Here is a 19,540-nt window from a genome sequence, read left to right on the forward strand (position 1 = left end):
GTGGACAGGTTAAGGGTTGTGGACGGACAAAGTGGTCGTCAACGAGGGGTTGGTGAAAGGCCTTCGGTGGTGGACTTGCACGGACCATCTCGTGTGGGGCCATGCCCCTTCTGGAACCGGAATATCAGTTCACGATTGTGGCAGACACGTCCTAGATGGGGTGGGAGGTGCACCACGACATGTCAAAATTCCGAGGCCTATGGTCTCGGGAGGAGGCATTGTTGCATTTCAATGTGCTTGAGTTGAGAGAGGTGCACTGGGGTCTGAAGTCGTTTCTTCCTCGCATTCAGTGTGCATGGTGAGGGTGTTGACGGACAATACCACCACAATGTTCTATTTGAGAAAACTGGGCGGCACACATTCCTGTGTCCTGTCCAAGGAGGCTAGGGAGGTCTGGCATTGGTCTCTGGCTCTGGCTCAAGGGATCCAGATTGTAGCTTTCCATCTGCCGGGAGTTCTGAATGTTCAAGCGGACCCGCTCAGCAGTGACACTGGTCAATTGCACGAATGGCGTCTAAAGACACAGCAGGTGGCAAGAATCTTCCGGAAATTGGGGTCTCCCCCGATAGACTGGTTTGCCACAAGGGAAAACAAACATTGTCCGAAGTTTGCCAGCAGAGGGGCTCAGCCAGAGTCCGTGGGTGACGCGTATGCGTTTCCCCCGTTTTCACTTCTTCGCCGGACGATCCAGTGGGTACGTAAGTACCGGTGCAGGGTGATTTTGGTAGCCCCGTTCTGGCCCAGGCAGACGTGGTTTTCGGATCGCCTTCACCTAGCAGTGGAAGAGCCATTTCGTCTAGGAGCGGACCAGGATCTCCTGTCTCGGGACGACGGCAGAGTGTGGCACCACAATCCAGCGTCTCAGCCTGGCTGCGTGGCTCCTGACTAGTTCAGCCGGCTAGATATCTCCCCGGAGTGTCAGCAGATCTTGGAAGCGGCAAGGGCTCTGTCTACCAATGTATCGTATGGTCATAAATGGATGAGATTCTGTGCTTGGTGTGAGGGTCACCCAGAGATAGAGCTGTTGGACGTCTCTCCAGCCCAGGTTCTCCCGTACTTGTTACATCTAGCGCAAGGGGGCCTGGCGTCATCATCCATCAAGGTGCATTTGGCTGCGATTTCTAGGTTCACAATACGGCGCCATGCTGCTCTGTTTAGTGATCGCTTGGTTAAGCATTTTCTGAAAGGACTGTTTCGGACATTCCTCCAAGAGAAGAGGTTTGCACCAGTGTGGAGCCTCAATGTGGTTCTCTCTGCTTTGATGAAGCCTCGGTTTGAACCCATGTCGACAGCTTCCTTGAAGTTCCTCTCGTGGAAAGTTGCATTTCTGGTTGCGATTACCTCAGCCCGATGGGTGTCTGAATTGCAGGCGCTGGTCTTCGATCTGCCTTATTTGAGATTTATAAGGGACACTTTGAATAGAATAGCTGTCCAGATAAGGCAGTTTTGGTGAATGAAATAAGGATTCATGGAGACTTGCTAATGTTCATTAGACATCCCAGACATTTTTTTTCAGCCTTTATCCAAGTCCGAATCAGGAAGTTGCGATTCTTCACAAACTTTATCCCAATCAAATGGATGTCATTGCAGCCACTTAAAAGGATATTGTGCTCAGAGCGTAACCTTTGTAGACTGTACTTTCTTTGTGTCATAGGGTCTATTAAACCACCCTCCGAGGATTTCAAAGTTATCTTCTGGTCCCCTCAAAACTCTGTGTTGTGGGCATAACCTTTCAAGTGGCTGTTAACACTGCCTGTCTGTGTCCAAGAAAATGTAGCAGTGTGGTTAACTTGTTTGTGACCGATTGCTTTTGCTTCTTTGCACTCTAATACGTTTTGAAGGATAATGGCTTGGAGAAGCGAGCTGCCACTCTCCTTGCCGGAGATTGGAGGTTAAACTCTGTTCTTTTCTACCCCTTCTCCTCAGTTTCTCTCTCCCCCCTCAGTTCCTTTCTCCACCGCTCCTCTTCTCCCCTCCTGCCTCTGTTCTCCCCTCCACCACTGCCTCGGTTCTTCTCTGCCACCTTGGTTCTTCCCTTCCCTGTCTTTCTCACTAACTCCCTAAGTCTCCTTTCTCCAAAAGCCTGTGAACATCAGTCTTCTCAAAGACGCAAACTACCCCTTTCCCTCTCTGCCTTATATGGGGCCATGATCCTCCCACACCCCGCACCTCCCTTCTTTCACCTGGACCATGTAAGCGTGTGGAAGGAGGAGACTGACGCACAGTTGGCGTGATTGTTACTAAAGACTTTTATTCAGCAAAATAGAGGAGGAAAAACCCAACTCTAGGAGGGTTTTCCCTACCGCAACTTAATACTAAGGATATGCCAGAATGTCTGAAACCAAACGTCCACTGTCCAGTGCCAAAACCTATTTCCTTCCCTTACACCTAACTAAAGATCAAATGTTGGTGAGTCTTTAATGTGGAAGAATGGCTCTTTTCTTCTTGCAAGCGGACTACCAGGCCAGGAGTCTAGAGGGACTATTTTCTGAGGGAATTGCTCCCATCCCCGGATTGTTATCCCCTTCAAAAGGCGTCACACATAGTTTCAGTTCACAAATAAAGCAAAGTTCCAACTCAAAACCTTGATGTCAAGAGGATGGCCGTTCAAAAAAGGTGGGTAGTATTGCCCTTCCCCTGGCCTTTCTCTGGCCTCTGACAGCAGTTCAATAGACAGCCCCGGTGTACTCTCCTGCCAGGGACTGACTTGCATCCCAGACTCCTTCAAAACTTTTTCTTCTTCATCGGTCCCAGACCCCTTTCACTCGGTTACTCTCATACGGTCCCAGACCCCTTTGTTTCTTTCTCTGGTACCGGTCCCAGACCCCTTTGTTTCTTTCTCTGGTACCGGTCCCAGACCCCTTTGGTTCGGCTTCTTTTTTAGGTCGCAAACCCTTTTACTTAGGTCACATTGCCCTTTGGTTCAGTTTCTCTTGTTGGGCCCCAGACTACTTTGCTTCTCGCTTTCTGATTCGGGTCCAAGACCCCTTTACAAAGCTTTCTTGTGCCCCTTCGAAGTCCCCGGGCAGCCCTGTACCTTCTGCGTGTGCTCCCGGTTGTTCCCCCTCGGCCTCAGGCTTCTTCACTTCTACAGACGGCTCTTCGTTGTTGCTTCCTGTTGGCATGCTGCGTGTGCCTGCTTGACAGTTTCTGGTGACATTCTTCCACGCCGGGATCCTTGGCCCCTTCCGACCATGGCTCTTTGCTCCTCTCAGGAGCACGGAAGGACGCTGTGACTTCCCTTGTCACATCCTGGTCAACAGCTACAGGCTCAGCGGGCAATCCCTTCCCTTCTGCTCGCGGTGCCTCCAGGTTGAATGGTCCTGCTTCCCTTTATATTTCCAGTAGTTTACCTTGTTCAAGATAAATACAGTTCATGTTGGTTCCGCTCTGTATTGCTCCATGCTTCCTCATGAGCACCACCCCCAAGGGGGACTGGTATTGTCCAATTTGACCATGGCTGATTTGATCTTGGTGGATTTGCTTGAATGTTTGGGACCCCATTTTTTCTGCAAATTGTGGGGTGTGCGTTTAGGGTAATGCTTAATATGGTGAGTTTGGGTGTTTGAGGGGGGTCTCCCCCGGCATATATTGTGACAAAAACTACCAAAAAACAACACAATTCCACCACAAACAAATCACACAGATCCAGGGGGACTGTCCGGTAGTGGCCTCATGGGAATGGGCTCCCTCTAGGCGAGAAGGGACGACCTCCAAGGATTTGTCACAACCAGTTCTACAATTGAAGGCAGCTGGTTCTCATAATGCCTGACTGCGATTAGTGGTCTGCGGGCAAAGTGTTCATCTGTTTTAGCGAAAGCGGGCTGATCCTACATCTTGGTTTCCAGCTGTGGCTCGGGATGCATGATGACTGCTCCTGTGCTACTTGGGTCAACCGCAGAGCTAGTCATGGCTTGCAGACCTCTTCACCGTAATTTTGGGATATAATGAGGTGATGAAAGCAGATTTCCCCTTCTATATAGTGGGAACAGAGAATTGGTGGGTATACGTGTTCGTATTAAAGAGACCATATTCCTGAAGATTATTTTTTTATTCAAATTTTATTGGTTTTGAAACACAAGGGTAATATGTACGAGTACATTCATGTTGTATTCACATAGGTACATCAATATGCTATTGAGATTAAACAAGAGTAATGCTGTTAACAGAATTAAACCCCCCTCTCCCTTTTGCGTTGTGTTTCTAGTGCCTCTCCCTTCCCCCAGACGGTCTGGCGAGTTTGTCCATTTTGTTGGTGAAGACTTAGTCTGTGCTTAGCGCAAGATGGGATGTTGGTCTCAGTTGGCTTGCATTTGTTAGTTCGGTGCGACAGGCCTGATCACCTCTGGGCTGTTGGATGGAGGACGAGTCTCGTTGTCATGTGTGTTTTACCGCGATTCTGAATCTTCCAGCGTTGTTGGTCTTTGGCTTGGGTTTGATATCTAGAGTGCTCCGGGATGTCTTCTCTGATCCCTGTGGCCCAGAGGTGGCTCAAGGGGGATGGCCATGTGGTCACTCCCACCATCCCTTTTCCCCTCCTTCCATACATTCCATATGGTTCCCAGTATTGGGTGGTTGTGCAATTTTTGTGTGCGTTGTGGTCTGGGGACCCATAGCCAGTCCGATAGCGTCACAGGGGACAGGTTGTCGTTGTCCAGCTGGACCCACTGCAGGTCTTTCCTGTCTCTGAGATGTGGGATGAGGACTCTCAACTGCGCAGCCTGATAATATCGTTCGATGTCGGGGGAGGCCTACCCCTCCTTGGTGTTTGGGTCTGAAGAGTTGTTTTAACAGAGCAATTACTTCAAATTACTTCAAATTCTGTACATGTATTTAAGGGTTATGGTGCTAAAGGGGGAGTTTGGCTAGGGGTGGTGGGGAAGGGGGAGCATGAAGGGAGTCCCCCCCAGCAATAATGTACTCAACACTCTGGGCTTAAGCCCTAATTTGAACTAATCTTTTTTTAGACACCCTTTCTTGTTAAAAGCGAGTCACACTTGTTTTTTAAAAAAAATGCAAGTCCTACACATCTTATAAAAAGTCTTGCACAATTGGAACAGATCAAAATGAATATTCAAATGTGCAGGTTCATTGTGGCATTTGTAATGTCGCATTAAAACACATTCCCCAGAATCAAGTCTCCCTCCATATAAGAGAGACCAGATAATTCTCCTAGTACAAAGCGCAGCATGGTTAGACTTCATCACTATGACGCTAGCACCCAACATTAGGCATGAGTCTCTAATACTGGACCGCAATAGAAAACGTTTACAGCATTCTCTCCCGTCATGGGCGGACAAAAGTTTGTTAGAAATACATGCTAGGATTTTAGTTCTCTATAGCGCACTCCTCTAGGACCTTGAGTTTGTTGAAGGAGATGTGCATTTGGGGAACGCCAGATCGTAACTACTTCTGTTCACAACTCCCTTTCAAGGCTTGCATGCCCTCTTTCCTAGGACCGCTGCACAAGGATGGGTTGAGATCTGCATACATCATGAAGTATGTGTTCTCCTTTGTGGGGGTGGGCAAGCCTTTCCAGTTTTTACACCTTTGCTTTGTCATCTGCATGGCAGGAGACCTTTAATGTCCCTGCCATCAGGAGATATTCTATCAGACAGCCAGAGGAGTAATGTGGCCTGGTACCACCTCTGTACAAGGGGAAGCAGTACCCTGTGATTGAAACAAAATGCATTCATTTTTACCCTGATCATCAAAGGGAGACCCGGAGGTTGACTTGTGGGATTGCATTTTATCATTCTTACCCTTGACAGCAGCAATTGCATAGATTTGTGACGCAGGAACTTGGCTAACTGAAGTAGCTTATTTGCCTTAGCATTGCTTAAGATATTAAATATTAATGACCATCAATCAGCATACAGTTGTTGTGCAGTGATACTCTAATTGATGTCAATTTATGTCAATGGTGTTAATATTATCACCCTCTGGAAGATTAAAGTGCTGGGCTGGGCCGGGATGATTACATGTCTTTTATAACCTATTTTATAACGAATGCACTTATACTGACAATTTTGCAACGAGAAACATAACACATTTTTATTTACATTTTATTTGGGGCAGGGGCGTTAACCCCCCTCCCCCACCCAAAACCCTGTTTCCCGCCACTAAAATCCACCCCAACCATTTCCCCACAATATTTAACCCTTTACCCCACCCCCACATACATTTTTGTTATGGTTTGTCGTAACATTTTTGGTATATGTGCATGTCTACATAAATATTTAGTTAAAAAGACTGGATACTGGTCCGGCCAAGCAACATGATCTGCATGTTACACCCACACACACAATAAATATATTATTTTCTAGGCCATTTTCAATGGAGTGATTGCAATGACTGAAGATTTGAGGGCAATTACGAGATTGCTGTGAGTGACCAAAGAGTTATCTTGTCTTTTGTACAATAGGCACTGCCCAAAACACTGGCTCACTTGAAGATTTTCACGGCTGGTAAAGTAATCCCAGATGCCCACACTATCCGACAGTTCCAAAGTACTGTGACAACATTTCTGACTGAAAATGCAGACAATGGTGAGTTTTCTTGGTTGGTGGATCGATGTGTTCGCTCCCTTTTTGTGCTTTGCATGTGATTCTTTCATTTCATAATGACTGGTTGGATGATTGTCTGTCTTTGCATTACCTATGGTGCCATCACCATGTTTTTTGTGGAACCTCAAATTCACTGTAAGCACTTTTGTATTTGTAATTTGGTAGAAATTCTTCAGTTCTGTGATTAATGTTGTGGATGACCATCTGCTGGTTGAGCAAAAGTGTGGTAGATTTAAGCTGCAGTGCCTCAATCACTACCCAATGGAGTAAATCTGCAGAGCCATAGTATGTACTGAAGTTGTTTCTGCTGAGAACCAGAGAAAGGGTGAAATGGTTCACTTAGATGAAGGCAGGTACGTCTGACACCTCTAATCCTGTAGCTCACTGAGTTAAGAGCTTCTGGTTGTTATCTACAGTCTACCTGTAGATCTCAGGTTTGAGTCCAAGCAAGCCAACTCAGCATTTCATCCTTTTAAGATCGATAAATTGACTACCATTACATTGTGTAATAATGCCTGTTTTGGGTGTAATGTAATATTGAGTGGTCTTGTTTAGTGATCTTCTGCCACTATTGGTGGCTTCGCTGTCCTTGGCTCTGTTAGAAAAGGCTGGGGTGGGGTTCAATAGTGGGACAGATGCAATGCAAAACCTGTGGCGTTAATGGGTGTAGGTCAGAAGTACTGAGTTGCTTTGTGCCGATCTGCCTTCTATAGGTTTGGCATAGCAACGTGGGTGTTAGGTTATCCATACGGACAAGCCCAAGATCTGATAAACTACAGCGCTTTGAATCTGGTTAGCCACTAGTGTGGGAGTGTGAGAATGAGCTGAAAAAGAGAGCTTTGTCATGGGTCGTTTAGTGTTGATGTGCTAATGGCTGAGCCTGTGGCAGCTCCCTGTGGAAAGGGGCGGTGGGGGTGTAGTGTAAGGTGGTAGATCTTGGAGGGGTGTCATTTAGGGCATGGGGAAGTAGTCCTAAGGCAAAACAACCTGCAATCCTGTACTCCCACCACTGGCCTTTTGCAGATTGGTCTAATTTCTCTAGCTAACATTACCCCTGTCATTCCCTCTCTTTCAAGTAATTACTTTGCATCCCTTTTGCAACACAAGCATCTGCAAGCTGGCACATGAGGGTAAGGGGCAGTCTGGAAATTCCACTGTTACCATAAGCTAATTTCGAGGGGATTGGGTCCTCCGACGTATTCCGTATCTGACAGTAATCACCACTGCTGTGCTGCTTCGGAAAATCTTTCGGCGTCCTGCGTTGATACGCCGCCCTCGAGGACCTCCTCCGACGGCCGACGTCACTGGATGTCATAAGTAGGACGCACGACACCTGTAGCCTCAGTTCCGTTTTTTTCCGCGAACGTGTTCGCTTCGGAGATCTCGGCGCACCTCGACTCTTTGGAGCTTATTTCCCGGTTCTTTGAACCTGTTCGTATTGTGAAGTATGTTCTTCGTGAAGCTTCCACCCCGGGTCCGGCTTCATGAAGTGTGGGGACTGCAGGTCCAAGATGTCAGTGATGGACTCGCACAGCGCCTGCCTCTGGTGCCTCGGGGAGGCCCACGACACGGATGATTGTGTCGACTGCCAGTCGCTTACGTCCAAGGCCTTGCAGGAATGTAAGAAGTTGTTGGTCAGTGAGGCGTCCAAGCCCCAGAGGGCGAGGTCCACTGGGCTTTCGACGGACGATTTGAGGGGCGACTGTCCGCATCGTAGTCATAAGTCTAGGGGGGGTCTCGGTTCTGGAGTGGGTACCGCCACTCCTCTGCCTCTTCGAGGCACTCCCGGAAGCACCGTCATCAGTCGCCTTCCCCGTCCTTTTCCGAGGACTCGGCCCGTCGGCGGGTTTCTTATCCCACCAAGCGATCCTCTCCGGAGGAGTGGGCTTCCTTCGGGAAGGCTATGTTGGCGATTCTTGAATCGCAGGGCTCCGATCCGTCCGCGCCTCCGAGAGGGGTCGGTCGTGACCGTACTGGAGACACCGCTCGTACGCCTTCGGGCTCGGGTGGTCGGCACGATTCGCGGGAGAGGTCCCGCTTGGACAAGGGGAATCGTTCCAGTCCTGCCCGTTCCAGGTCCCGGTTCTCGACACGCTCGAGCCCGTGTGCACCTGTGAAGTCTTCGAAGAAGACGTCGAAGCCGGTGGCGCCGAAGTCGTCGACGGACTCTCTCGAGGCTCCGCCTCCGAGGAAGTTGTCGACGCCCAGGCTGTCGAAGGACACGCTCGGGGCTCTGCCCTTGAGGCCTGTGTCGAGGCCATTGAGGTTGCCAGCGCCGCGCTCGACGCCGTTTTGCTCAACGCCTTTCGAGGGTGTGGTGTCGGAGGTACCCCGTGGCATGGGGGAACCCCCTGGAAAGGCTCTGGCCAAGGCACAACATCTTTCTCCCCTATTCAGTGCCCACTGTCCAGCCTATGGATTATATTTCCGAGTTGGATGAGGGTTCTGATGATGGGTTGGTTCCGGACACGGTATAAGATGAGATTCTTTCTGGTCATAGCCAGATTGAGGACTTGCGTCAGTCACTGCATAACGCCAGTGGTCTGGACACCTCTCCGGAGGTGGAGTTCTGTAGGCCTGTGCCTGGCACCCATGCCGAGTCATTGTACCGGCGCCTTCTGTCGAGGGTCACCTACTACTTGGGGTGGTCGGCGCCCCCAGTTCATTTTGTGCAGGATGACCTTACGGATATGCCCGATCAAGGTCCACCCACTGACCCGGTACTGCCATTCCATATGGCTCTGCAAAGAAGAGTGGCAGCGGCTTGGACTGCTCTGGAGAGTCTCCCGGCAGTGGGCAAGTCTTTGCCGCGAAAATACCGCCCAGCCAGTAGTGACCTTTGCTACTTGTCCACGCACCGCACTCCGGAGAGTTTGGTGGTGCAGGCGGCTACGGCCCCGGCAAAGCAGGCGTCGTATCCTACCATCCCTCCTGATAGGGACGACAAGCGTTTTGACGGCTGAGCGAAGAAAGTGTTTTCTTCAGGGGTATGGCGCTTCAGGCAGCCAACTCCGTATGTGCCTTGTCACATTTCACGCACACTCTGTGGAACTGGGTTTCCTTAGCGGCTGAACATATTCCCGAAGGGGACGAACGGGATGGTTTCCTTGCCATGGTTCAGGATGGCAAGGATGCCATGTGTGAGGCCGTTCAGTCGGGTTTGGACATGGCAGATTGTGTCAGCTGGTCCATGGCGGCGAGCACCGTGATACGCACGTTTGCGTGGTTGCGGAAGTCGGGGTTTGCTTCTGATGTGCAGGCCTGGCTCCTCAACATGCCCTTTGATGGTGTCCATCTTTTTGGCAGCAAGGCTGACGAGAGCCTTGAGGTTGCAGACCTCAAAAGCTGCAGCGCAGTCGTTGGGAACGCTGCAGTTCGCCAACCTTTGCCTTTTCGTCCTAGGGGACAGCAATGGAGGGGAGGTTCCTTTTAGTTATTACTCATCCTTTGGTAAAGCGAAAGGAGCTGCTAGTCAAAGGGGCCACCGTAGGAGTGCCAGAGGTGGAAATCAAGGTACTTGAGGTGCCAAGGACGCTCGGGCTGTTTCTTCCTTGCCCTCGGGCAACGCAGCAGCTGCTTCAGCTCAGTCATGAGGCCATGTCCCATGGTTCGCCAGTTGGGAGAAGGCTGACGCAGCATCTTGCAGAGTGGCGCGCCATTACTTCAGATGTGTGGGTTCTGGAGATCGTAACCCACGGCTACAGTCTTCCTTTCCGGCAGAGGCCTCAAGACAATCCACCGGGGAATCTCTCTTTGGGGAGTCCGGATCTGCTCCTTGCGCAGGAAATTCAATCCCTGCTGGAGAAAGGCGCCATAGAACTGGTGCCCATAGCGGAGAGGAACAAGGGATGGTATTCCCCTTATTTTTTGATTTCCAAGAAAGACGGGAGATTGAGACCCATCATGGACTTGCGCAGTTTCAACAAACTCCTCAGGAAGGACAAGTTCAAGATGGTTACTTTCAAGTCCTCCAGGCTCTTCAACTTCAGGACTGGTTGGTGTCTCTCGACCTCAAGGACGCTTATTTTCATGTGCCGATCCATCCAAAGCACAAGAAGTACCTGAGGTTTGCGGTTTTGGGTCCTGCCGTTCGGATTGACCTCCGCCCCGAGGGTCTTCACCAAGCTCATGGTAGTGGTGGCAGCTGTTAGGCAGAAACCTGTGCAGTTCCCTTTGGGAACACTGCAAAAGATTTAGGACTACAGGTGTTAGCAGTAAACCCACTTGGTAGCTGTCTGTACCACCCAGATTTACCTAGTAGCTGTGGCTGAGCAGTCAGACTTCCCTCAAGAAGAGTTAGGCAGTATGCAAAGTATACACAATAGGCACTCAGATACAATAATACAAGCAAACACTGACCAGAGCTTTGGTATCGAAGTATATAATTATTTATTTAAAAACACACTGTTTGAAACACTCCAGCACCCTTATGGTAAAACACTCTAAACACAGTTACTATTATAATATATACAACCCTTATTCCTTATCAGATAAGTCTTTGTTAACACCACTTATTTCCAGGCAGAGGTGAGCGCTTAACTATAGATGGCACTCCAATAAGTTCATGAAGAAGGGAGGGAAAAAGACAGAATATGGAAAGATACACCACTCTAAGATTTAGTAACACTATTAGCAAGGCAGAAGAGCAAAGGTCACTTGTGAGCCAAAGTCCATAGGCTGGGCCCACTCTTAGAGAGAGCAGAGCACAAATAAGCCCATGATCACACAGTTACACTAGGCTTTGAAAGTCTTGCAGAGAGTTCGCAAAGAGTTTAGAGAGGCTCAGAAAAGTTTAGCCAGGGTGTCCCAGGCTAACCCAGGTTCGAAAGCTCGGGGCTAAATCTACCCCGTATAGTCGGTGGCAAGGGAAGCCAGGCGGAACACGGTACCTTAAGTGGGAAGGATCCTCCAGCGGTGGCAGTTGTTCCTGGCAGCGAGTGCAAGTCTCGGCGTCGTCCAGGGGAACAGAAGATCTCGACTTGGAGGAAAGCTGAAGGTCGTTGCACTGCCAGGGAAGAAACCAGCTGCAGAGTGTTCCGGTTAAAGGTATTACCCTTTATTTCGCGGTCGTGGTAAAACGTGGTATTCCGCTTGCCGGGGTGCTTGGCACAAGCAAGGCGGCCACGAGATGCGTCGGGAAGGCGAAAAAGACGTTGAAACTGGTTATCCCCACCAGTCAAAGGAAGAAGACTCTCCGGCGGGAGATCTCCTGTCATTGGGAAAAGTGGTGAGACGGTCCAGCAGGGCTCCACCGGTGGTGTCGTCGTGGCAGGTCGGCTCAGCTTCTCCCTCGTCGGATTCTTAGGTCCTGTGGCGACTTCTGAAGTTCCAGTCCCCAAAGCCCTGCTTTTATGCAGAAAACCCCCATTCACTCAGCCTAGCTGTCACTCAAACATGTTAAGTGGTGAGCCGGCCGGCTCGCCACTTGGGCCAATCAGGACGGAGTGCGACTTGAGTTGCCTAGGCAACTCAGTCCAGGGTGCCTAAATCCCCCTCCACCCCTCCTAAGTACCCCAGACAGAGTGGCACCACTTTGGAGGGCTTCTGTGGAGAAGCCCGCCAAAAAGTGGAACAAAGGGCTCGACTTGGGTTGGAGTCACAGAAGAGAACACACACGCCATTTTAGAACCGAGTTTTGGCAAAAAATGCCAACCAGAGAATTAATAATAATTAAATAAACCGGCGGTATGTTCGAGGCTATCGTAATTAAATAAATAAAGATAGCCTCGAACAATGGGAAAATCCCATAGAGAAATATTCGCGGTTGAATATAAAAAGTAGTATCCACTGCCACCAGCCAAAACTCGATCAGGGGGGACGGAGACGTGCCCCCTCGACTAACAGACCCCGGGGCAATCGAATTGCCCCAGCCAGTACATCCACAATATGATGGTTTGTACTGGTTCTGTTCAGAATTCAAGACTAGTAAAGTCAATGGTGACTTTACATGCCCTGGGAGACAGTAGTCAGTCCCAGGGTATGGAGTCTATACTGGGGGGGTCACTATGACACCCCTGTGTTACTGCACTGAGGGTGCTGTGTAACACACATCACAAAAACACATGAAGCTCTATGGAGTAAAAGACCCCATAGCCTATTAAACCCATCTAGAGTCAAAGGAACCCACTCAAATCATGTCCAAGAGTGAGGGTAAAAGAGTCTCACTCTTGGCAGGAGAAAAAAAATAAACCCCAAAAATCCAGCAAAGCTGCTGGGGGGACTCACTAGGTTAGGAAATTCAGCCTAAACAGAGAATTCTCCCTAACAGCAGCACATCTCAGGAAAGGGGGGGGGGGGATTCACATCTACCCCTACCTGGACGATTGGTTGATCAGGACGCGCTCTCCCAAGCAAGTCCTGGATCTGTCAGTCACCTGCCACTCCCTCCACAAGCTGGGCTTCTCCCTCAACTTAAAGAAGTCCCATTTGACACCAACTCAGAGGCTCCAGTACATCGGAGCAGTGCTCGACACGTCCCTGGGGCAGTGTTTTCCTCCCCAGGTGAGGGCTCCTGGCAGATGGTGCACGAGTTTCAACTTGCCCAGACTCTCCCAGCATTCGAGTTCTTGAGACTGCTCGGCCTCATGGCATCCTGCATTCTTCTGGGGCCAGAGGCCAGATTGCGGATGAGATCTTTGCAGTGGGCACTCAAGCTCCAGTGGCCTCAGCCCTCCGGCAGGATGTCGGACCCTGTTCAGGTGCTGTCTTCGGTCGCCCAGGACCTTCTGTGGTGGGCCGACAAAGGCAATCTGATGAGGGGGGCTCCATTTTGGCTGCCCTGGCCGGAGATGACTATCGTGACGGACGCATCCCTCACGGGATGGGGAGCTCATGCCAACGAGTTGACAGTCAGCGGTCGTTGGTCTCCGTCAGAGTCCAGACTCCATATCAATCTGTTGGAGCTGAGGGCCGTCTGGCTAGCCGTCTGGCTAGCCCTGAAGGCTTTCTGCTGACTGTGCAAGGATGTCCTTATCCTGACGGACAACACAGTGGCCATGCACTACCTCAACAAAAGGGGGGGGGGGCAGGGTCACTTCCTCTGTGCAGGGAGGCGATGCAGCTCTGGTTCTGGGCTATCCAGCAGGAAGTTTCGATCTCGACAGTTCATCTGGCCGGAGACGAGAACGAGATGGCGGACGCTCTGAGGAGGCAGAGCGCGATCTCTCACGAGTGGCAGTTGGCTCAGATTCTCCTGGAGATCTTTGCCCTTTGGGGGACCCCTCAAGTGGATCTCTTCGCCTCCAGTGTCATCCGGAAGTGCGAGAGGTTCTGCTCGCGGGAATTTCCTCCAAAAGGAGCCTTAGGAGACGCGTTTGTGGTGGAGAGGTCATTCCCACTGCCGTACGCGTTTCCTCCAGTCCCTGTCATCCCGCAAGTACTGCGGAGGTTACGGAGGTTCGGTTCCCGGATGATCCTCATTGCTCCGGCGTGGTACCTGGACCTTCTCGACTTGTCCATCTGCCCTCCACGTCGTCTTCCCTACCGAGACGATCTGCTCTCACGAGAGGGGGGGGGGGGTCAGGTTTTCCATCCAGAGGTCAGATCCATCAACCTTCTAGCTTGGTTTCTGAAAGGTTGAGGTATAAGGATTTGGACCTCCCTGAAGACGTGCTGGAGGTATTGCTCTTGGCCAGACGGCCAGCAACAAAGTCCCTGTACCGTTGGCTTAAGTTCTGCGGCTGGTGCGGGATTAAGGATGTGGATCCTTTTGCATGTGACATTCCCATGGTTCTGTCTTTTTTTGCTTTCTTTGGCCCACAGGGGCTTGCAAGTGGGTACCGTTAAAGGTGACCTGCCGGCGCTGTCCATATTTAAGTGCTCGTCTGAAGAGTGTTCCTAATTTAAAATTACTTTCATTTCTCAGTTTCTGAAAGGGCTCACTAATGTGTTTCCTCCGTCACCTTTCCAGGTGCCCGGTTGGGATTTGAACCTTGTTCTCAAGTTTCTGATGGGTGCTCCGTTTGAGCCTTTGCATTCTTGCCCTTTGAGACTGTTAACTCTTAAAACTGTATTTTTAGTGGCAATCACTTCCGCTCGCAGAGCGAGTGAGTTACAGGCACTTTCAGTTAAGCCACCCTTTACTGTGTGTCATAAGGACAGGGTTGTCCTTAGAGTTCGTCCTTCTTTTCTTCCGAAGGTGGTGTCGGAATTTCATTTAGGCCAGAAGGTGGTTCTTCCGGCATTTTATCCTCCTCCACATCCTGGGAAGGAAGAGTAGAGGCTCCATAGGCTTGATCCTAGGAGAGCGTGAAGCTTTTATATTTCACGCATGTCCCGGGTCAGAGTGGACGATCAGCTCTTCATTGGTTACGCGGGAATGTGTTTGGGACAAGCTGTGACGGAACAGACTTTGTCTCGCTGGATTAGTTTGGCTATCTGAGTGTTACCGCTTGGCGGGTAAGGACCAACCGGTCGGTTTACGGGCCCTGGCTGCCTCTACTGCCCTGCAGAAGGGGGTTCCTATTCGTTCCATCTGTGATGCAGCCACCTGAGCTTCGGTACATACTTTTGTACGTCACTATTCCCTCGATTCCATCCGGAGGCAGGATCTGGCCTTTGGCAAGGCGGTCCTTTACTGCGCAACTTGATTGGGCATGCTAAATTTCTGTTTTCTAAATTCTTTTCCCACCTCCTTGCATTGGTACTGCTTTGGGAGTCTGTCATAGATATGGAATACGTCGGAGGACCCAATCCCCTTGAAAGAACAAGTTACTTTCTTACCTGGTAACGTTCTTTCGATGGAATGGTCCGACGACGTATTCCATATCGCTCCCTCCATACCTTCCCCGCTACAGAATTTCGTATGCGTTTGCAGCTTAGGTTTCCGCAAGGCTTTGTGTGGTCAGACTGGCAGAAGACTGGTGCCACACGTTCTGGGGAAAAAACTACAACTGAGGCTATGTGTGTCCTACTTATAACATCCAGTGACGTCGGCCGTCGGAGGAGGTCCTCTAGGGCGGTGTATCGACGTCATCGACGCAGGACGCAGACGCCGAAAGATTTTCCGAAGCAGCACAGCTGTGGTGATTACTGTCATAGATATGGAATACGTTGTCGGACCATCCCATCGAACGTTACCAGGTAAGAGAGTAACTTGTTCTTCTAATGACTATTGGAGGCAAGTATCTTTGGTTCAGAGAAAGGACTACTTGAAATATGAGAGCCGCAGTCGCCCATTTCGCATTCCTTGGTATGCTGGTTGTCAGGTTGGGAGACGATTCAAATCTCATTCTAGCATGCTCATGGTAGCCAAACAACAAACCGTGATTTCAAGCGCTGTATTAAAAACATGTTTATTACTGCTCCCCATGGTCAATCCTCAATTATTGCCTTGGGTCAGCCCCTGTTACCCAGTATGAGCAGCCCTGTATTCTCCAATCTCAGCACCAGTCTTCTAACCAGGGTCAATTGTGAGGATGAAAGTCTCAACCCAACGGTCTGGCGAGTGGTCCTAGTTTACTGGAATTGTTTGCTGTGTGAGGCCTCATCGGAGATTACAATACTGTTTGTCCTGTGAGGGTACAGTAATGCCCTTCAAGGTCAGGGAGCACCATTTACCTATGTGTGTCTGTCTGTGTCTGCACCTCTAATTTGTGGCAGCCTCTGTGATTCTAGCTGTTTGCAGCCTGTTCTGCACTAGTGGTGTGCTGGGCAGGAACCACATGTAAAAACTACTGCAGAGTGCAACAACCAGATGTTGCTTCCAAGAGCGAGTGGAATCGGAATGTGGCCTTGTTATGGACTTTGATACTGCTTGCCTTCAAGAAGCGATGATTTCAGTTGCCAGAAACAGCGATGTTATAAACATTTTATACTGCGCCAATCACCACCATAGTGTTCTTATGACACTGGTTCTTTGTCCGCTATAGTGGAATTTTGTGCCAGCACCTGGAGTATGACTAGTTTTTTAATTGTGTTCCTCACTCGCGATTGCCAGTGAAGGGAGGCAAGACATTTTGAATGTGGCGCTGATTGGGTGGCCATTATAATGTTTGAATGGATGCATTCCTACGATTGGTACTGTTAGGGAAGATTTTTCCTTTTGCAACTTTCCTTAACCCTAAGCATATCTCTCATTGACTTGGTATACTGGTTGCTTTTGAGGTCTGTTTCGCCTCACTAACCTGCTCAATGTAATTTTAAGGGGGCGCTAGTCAGTCCTGAAGGCTCCCAGTGTAGGGAGAATTTTTCTCCCATTTTAATTTTGTGTGTTTACGTTGTGTGAGAAAGGTATTGTGCTCAGAGGTAGACGCAGACCTCAATGATACAAGTTTCAAAAACCTTTATTTATAAAAATGGGGTTTGAAGAATGCCTAACTTGCCCTATTTCTAAATGGGAGTAGTCTCAACCATTAAAATAAAGAAGAAAGAATAGTCCAAAAGTCTGTCAAAAGTAAAGAATCTGTTTCAAATCTATGCTCATGTTCTAACTTAATGTGTAGGGTATGGGATAAAATATGAGTGTCTCAAAAGAATATCAGGATTGTCATGGAGTTTCTTCTCAACTCCCTTCCCCAATCTTAAGTCACTCGAGATCTCCAAGTTCAGTTCATTCCACAGAGTTCAAAAAAAGGCAGTTCAGTAGTTTTCTTATTCGGCACAGTACTTCTCTCAGGCTTCCCTCGCCTGATTCAATGCTCTCTAGCATAAGACAGTTCAACTTTAACAATGTTGCTGGGTGGACCTTTCTGGCGTTCCTCACTGGAGCTTTCTACCCTCTTTACTCGTTACTTTCAACTCTTTCGTATTTTCCATTACAATATTTCATCATCTTGATGCACAGGGTTCCCGTCCCCAATCTTCCTGCTTTCCTTATGCGGTTTATGTCGAAGACTTTTGAAACGGCACAGCTTTACTTATTCCAATGCCTGACCACTCAGACACTGTTGCATTCTGCTTATCGTATTTCTTATACTCTGTTAGTCTTTCCTCAAGCGTGCGTTCTAGCACCGCGACAAGTTCTACTTCCTTGTCTCCGACTCAAACATGCTCCTTAGCACCCGAAAAGTTCCACTTTCTTGTCAATTCATTTAATCACTCAGTTCTGTTTCATCCGATCCCCACCGGGATGTTGCTTCTCTCAATATTCTCCTCCGTAGCCTTTGCCATCGGCTTTCACTTTCATTAACTTTATCCAATGTGCTTTTGACCTCAGCAATACTTTGTTTAACTTTTGCATTTCACAAAGACTTTCAACAATGCTGTATTCCACAGGACCACTCTGTTACTTGGTTTCATCACAGTTCAAAACAATCAAAGCTTTCTTTCAATGCGTTTTGCTTCTTATGCGTAACCTTGCTTGCAACTTGGTAATCATTTGCGTCGTTACAAACAAGGCTCTCATCACTTTGACCTCACCAGTAGTACTTTAACGCATCATTCACAGTTCTATTATCCGAGGTCAGGGTCTCTTCCCCTTCTGCCCCTCAGACCTTCCTGGGCGGCTTTGCTGTCCTAGGGACACAAGCAATCTCTTGCCACAAAGTTGGGAGAGATTAACAAGCTTCTTGGCTTCCTTTTAAGAAACACTTTCAGCTTCTTGGAGACACGGCTCCCTCGACACTTTCTCCTGCTTTAACCTGGAGCCTTGTATGTTTATTGAATTTATATAGCGCTTTGAGCCAAAGCACTTTACAATATAACAACTGGTACAAAAGTGAGAGAAGCATATTTACAAACATGAACAGGTCATTAGAAAAATGAGTAGAACTATTTACAAGGGAGGGGGAGAGAAGGTGGTAGGTGAAGGGAGTTACGGTGGAGGATTTGAGGTAGGAGGAGGGTAAGGGGGGGAGGGGAAGGGAAGGGGGAGTGATCTGGTGTCATCATAGCCCTTAAGTAGTATTTGTTACCAATTTAAGGTCGGAGGGGATGGGGGAAAATGAGGGGGGCAAGGGTAGGAGGGGAGGGGAGGGGAGGGGAAGGGAAGTCGGGGGAGGGGGGGTTTGAAGAAGATGGGCTTTCAGGGAGTGGTGGAAGGATGAGTTCGTAGGGGTGGAGCAGATGGGATGTAGCGTCACGACATACCGTTCTCTCGGTTCTCAATAGCCTTTGTTCAGCTGCTCGACATCTCGCCTGCTCTCCTCAAACTCTCCTTTGCCTTCCTGGCTTTCCGATCTCCCTTTTTTGATCTGGCGTCCACCTCTCAATTGGATTCAGGTGTTCGTGGTTGTAGCCAAGTGCCTGACTTCGCCTGTCCTTATTAGAGGGACATTCATATAAGGAGAAAAGTCCTTTTGAATGTAGGTGTTCGTCTTAATGTTCTGCATTGAGCATTGAGGGTTCTGGGGAAACCAGGGATCTGGCTGACAGGCTGGGGAGGTTGCCTGGTAGGGAGTTATTTGAAAGTGTGATGCCATGTCTCGCCCTCGGGTAGTCCCTCCCCAATCCCAAGGGACCCTCCAGGCAGGTGATCTCCCTCGCTAGTCCGCCCCATGGTCTGGATCCAAAAGCGATGGCCCTCCCCTGGCCACCTGTTTGGAAGATTCCCCGGGAGTGGGAAGGGAAAAACCCTTAGGTTTTTCACAGTTGTAATGTAACAAGCAACCTCTAGCTGATTGTTACATTGATACTTTGCAACATATTTTGTAGATCTATGATGTGTAGAGGGCAGGCTAGTGTTAGTGAGCCACGTTTTGCACTTTATTCCACTGCACTAATGTGCACCATATTTGCTGCTGCGATAATGTTTTGGATTCCAAATAGTCAGGATGGCTGCTCAATGTGCTACAAGTTCCATCATTTGTGCCATCTTGCTTTTTGGCCATCTTCCTGCCCTCTAAGAACAGAAATGCCCAAATTATATAATGCAAGGTTTGGGAATCCATCCTTTGGGTTCCTGATCAGTGCTTTGTGTGCCTGGAACAGATTGAAACTGGTAGAGGGACTGCCTATTCCCAAGACACATTTCAGAGATGTCTGTTCCAGGGCAGATGTGGGGCATCTGGCAGTCCATAATTGGACAGCCACTGCAT

General features: G+C 49.2%; 1 protein-coding gene across 6 annotated transcripts in view; it reads left to right on the forward strand.

The window, feature by feature from the left end:
- DUSP11 (dual specificity phosphatase 11) overlaps window positions 1–19,540 on the forward strand; it is a 494,978-nt gene that overhangs the window by 243,422 nt on the left and 232,016 nt on the right. For all 6 annotated transcript variants that reach the window (XM_069618930.1, XM_069618928.1, XM_069618926.1 and 3 more), the window contains one exon: window positions 6,425–6,548. In XM_069618930.1, coding sequence (XP_069475031.1) covers window positions 6,425–6,548 — 124 coding nt within the window. The remainder of the gene's footprint in view (window positions 1–6,424; window positions 6,549–19,540) is intronic.

This window comes from Ambystoma mexicanum, chromosome 10, assembly GCF_040938575.1.
Source record: "Ambystoma mexicanum isolate Mex_15411 chromosome 10, UKY_AmexF1_1, whole genome shotgun sequence".
Taxonomy (NCBI): Eukaryota; Metazoa; Chordata; class Amphibia; order Caudata; family Ambystomatidae; genus Ambystoma; species Ambystoma mexicanum.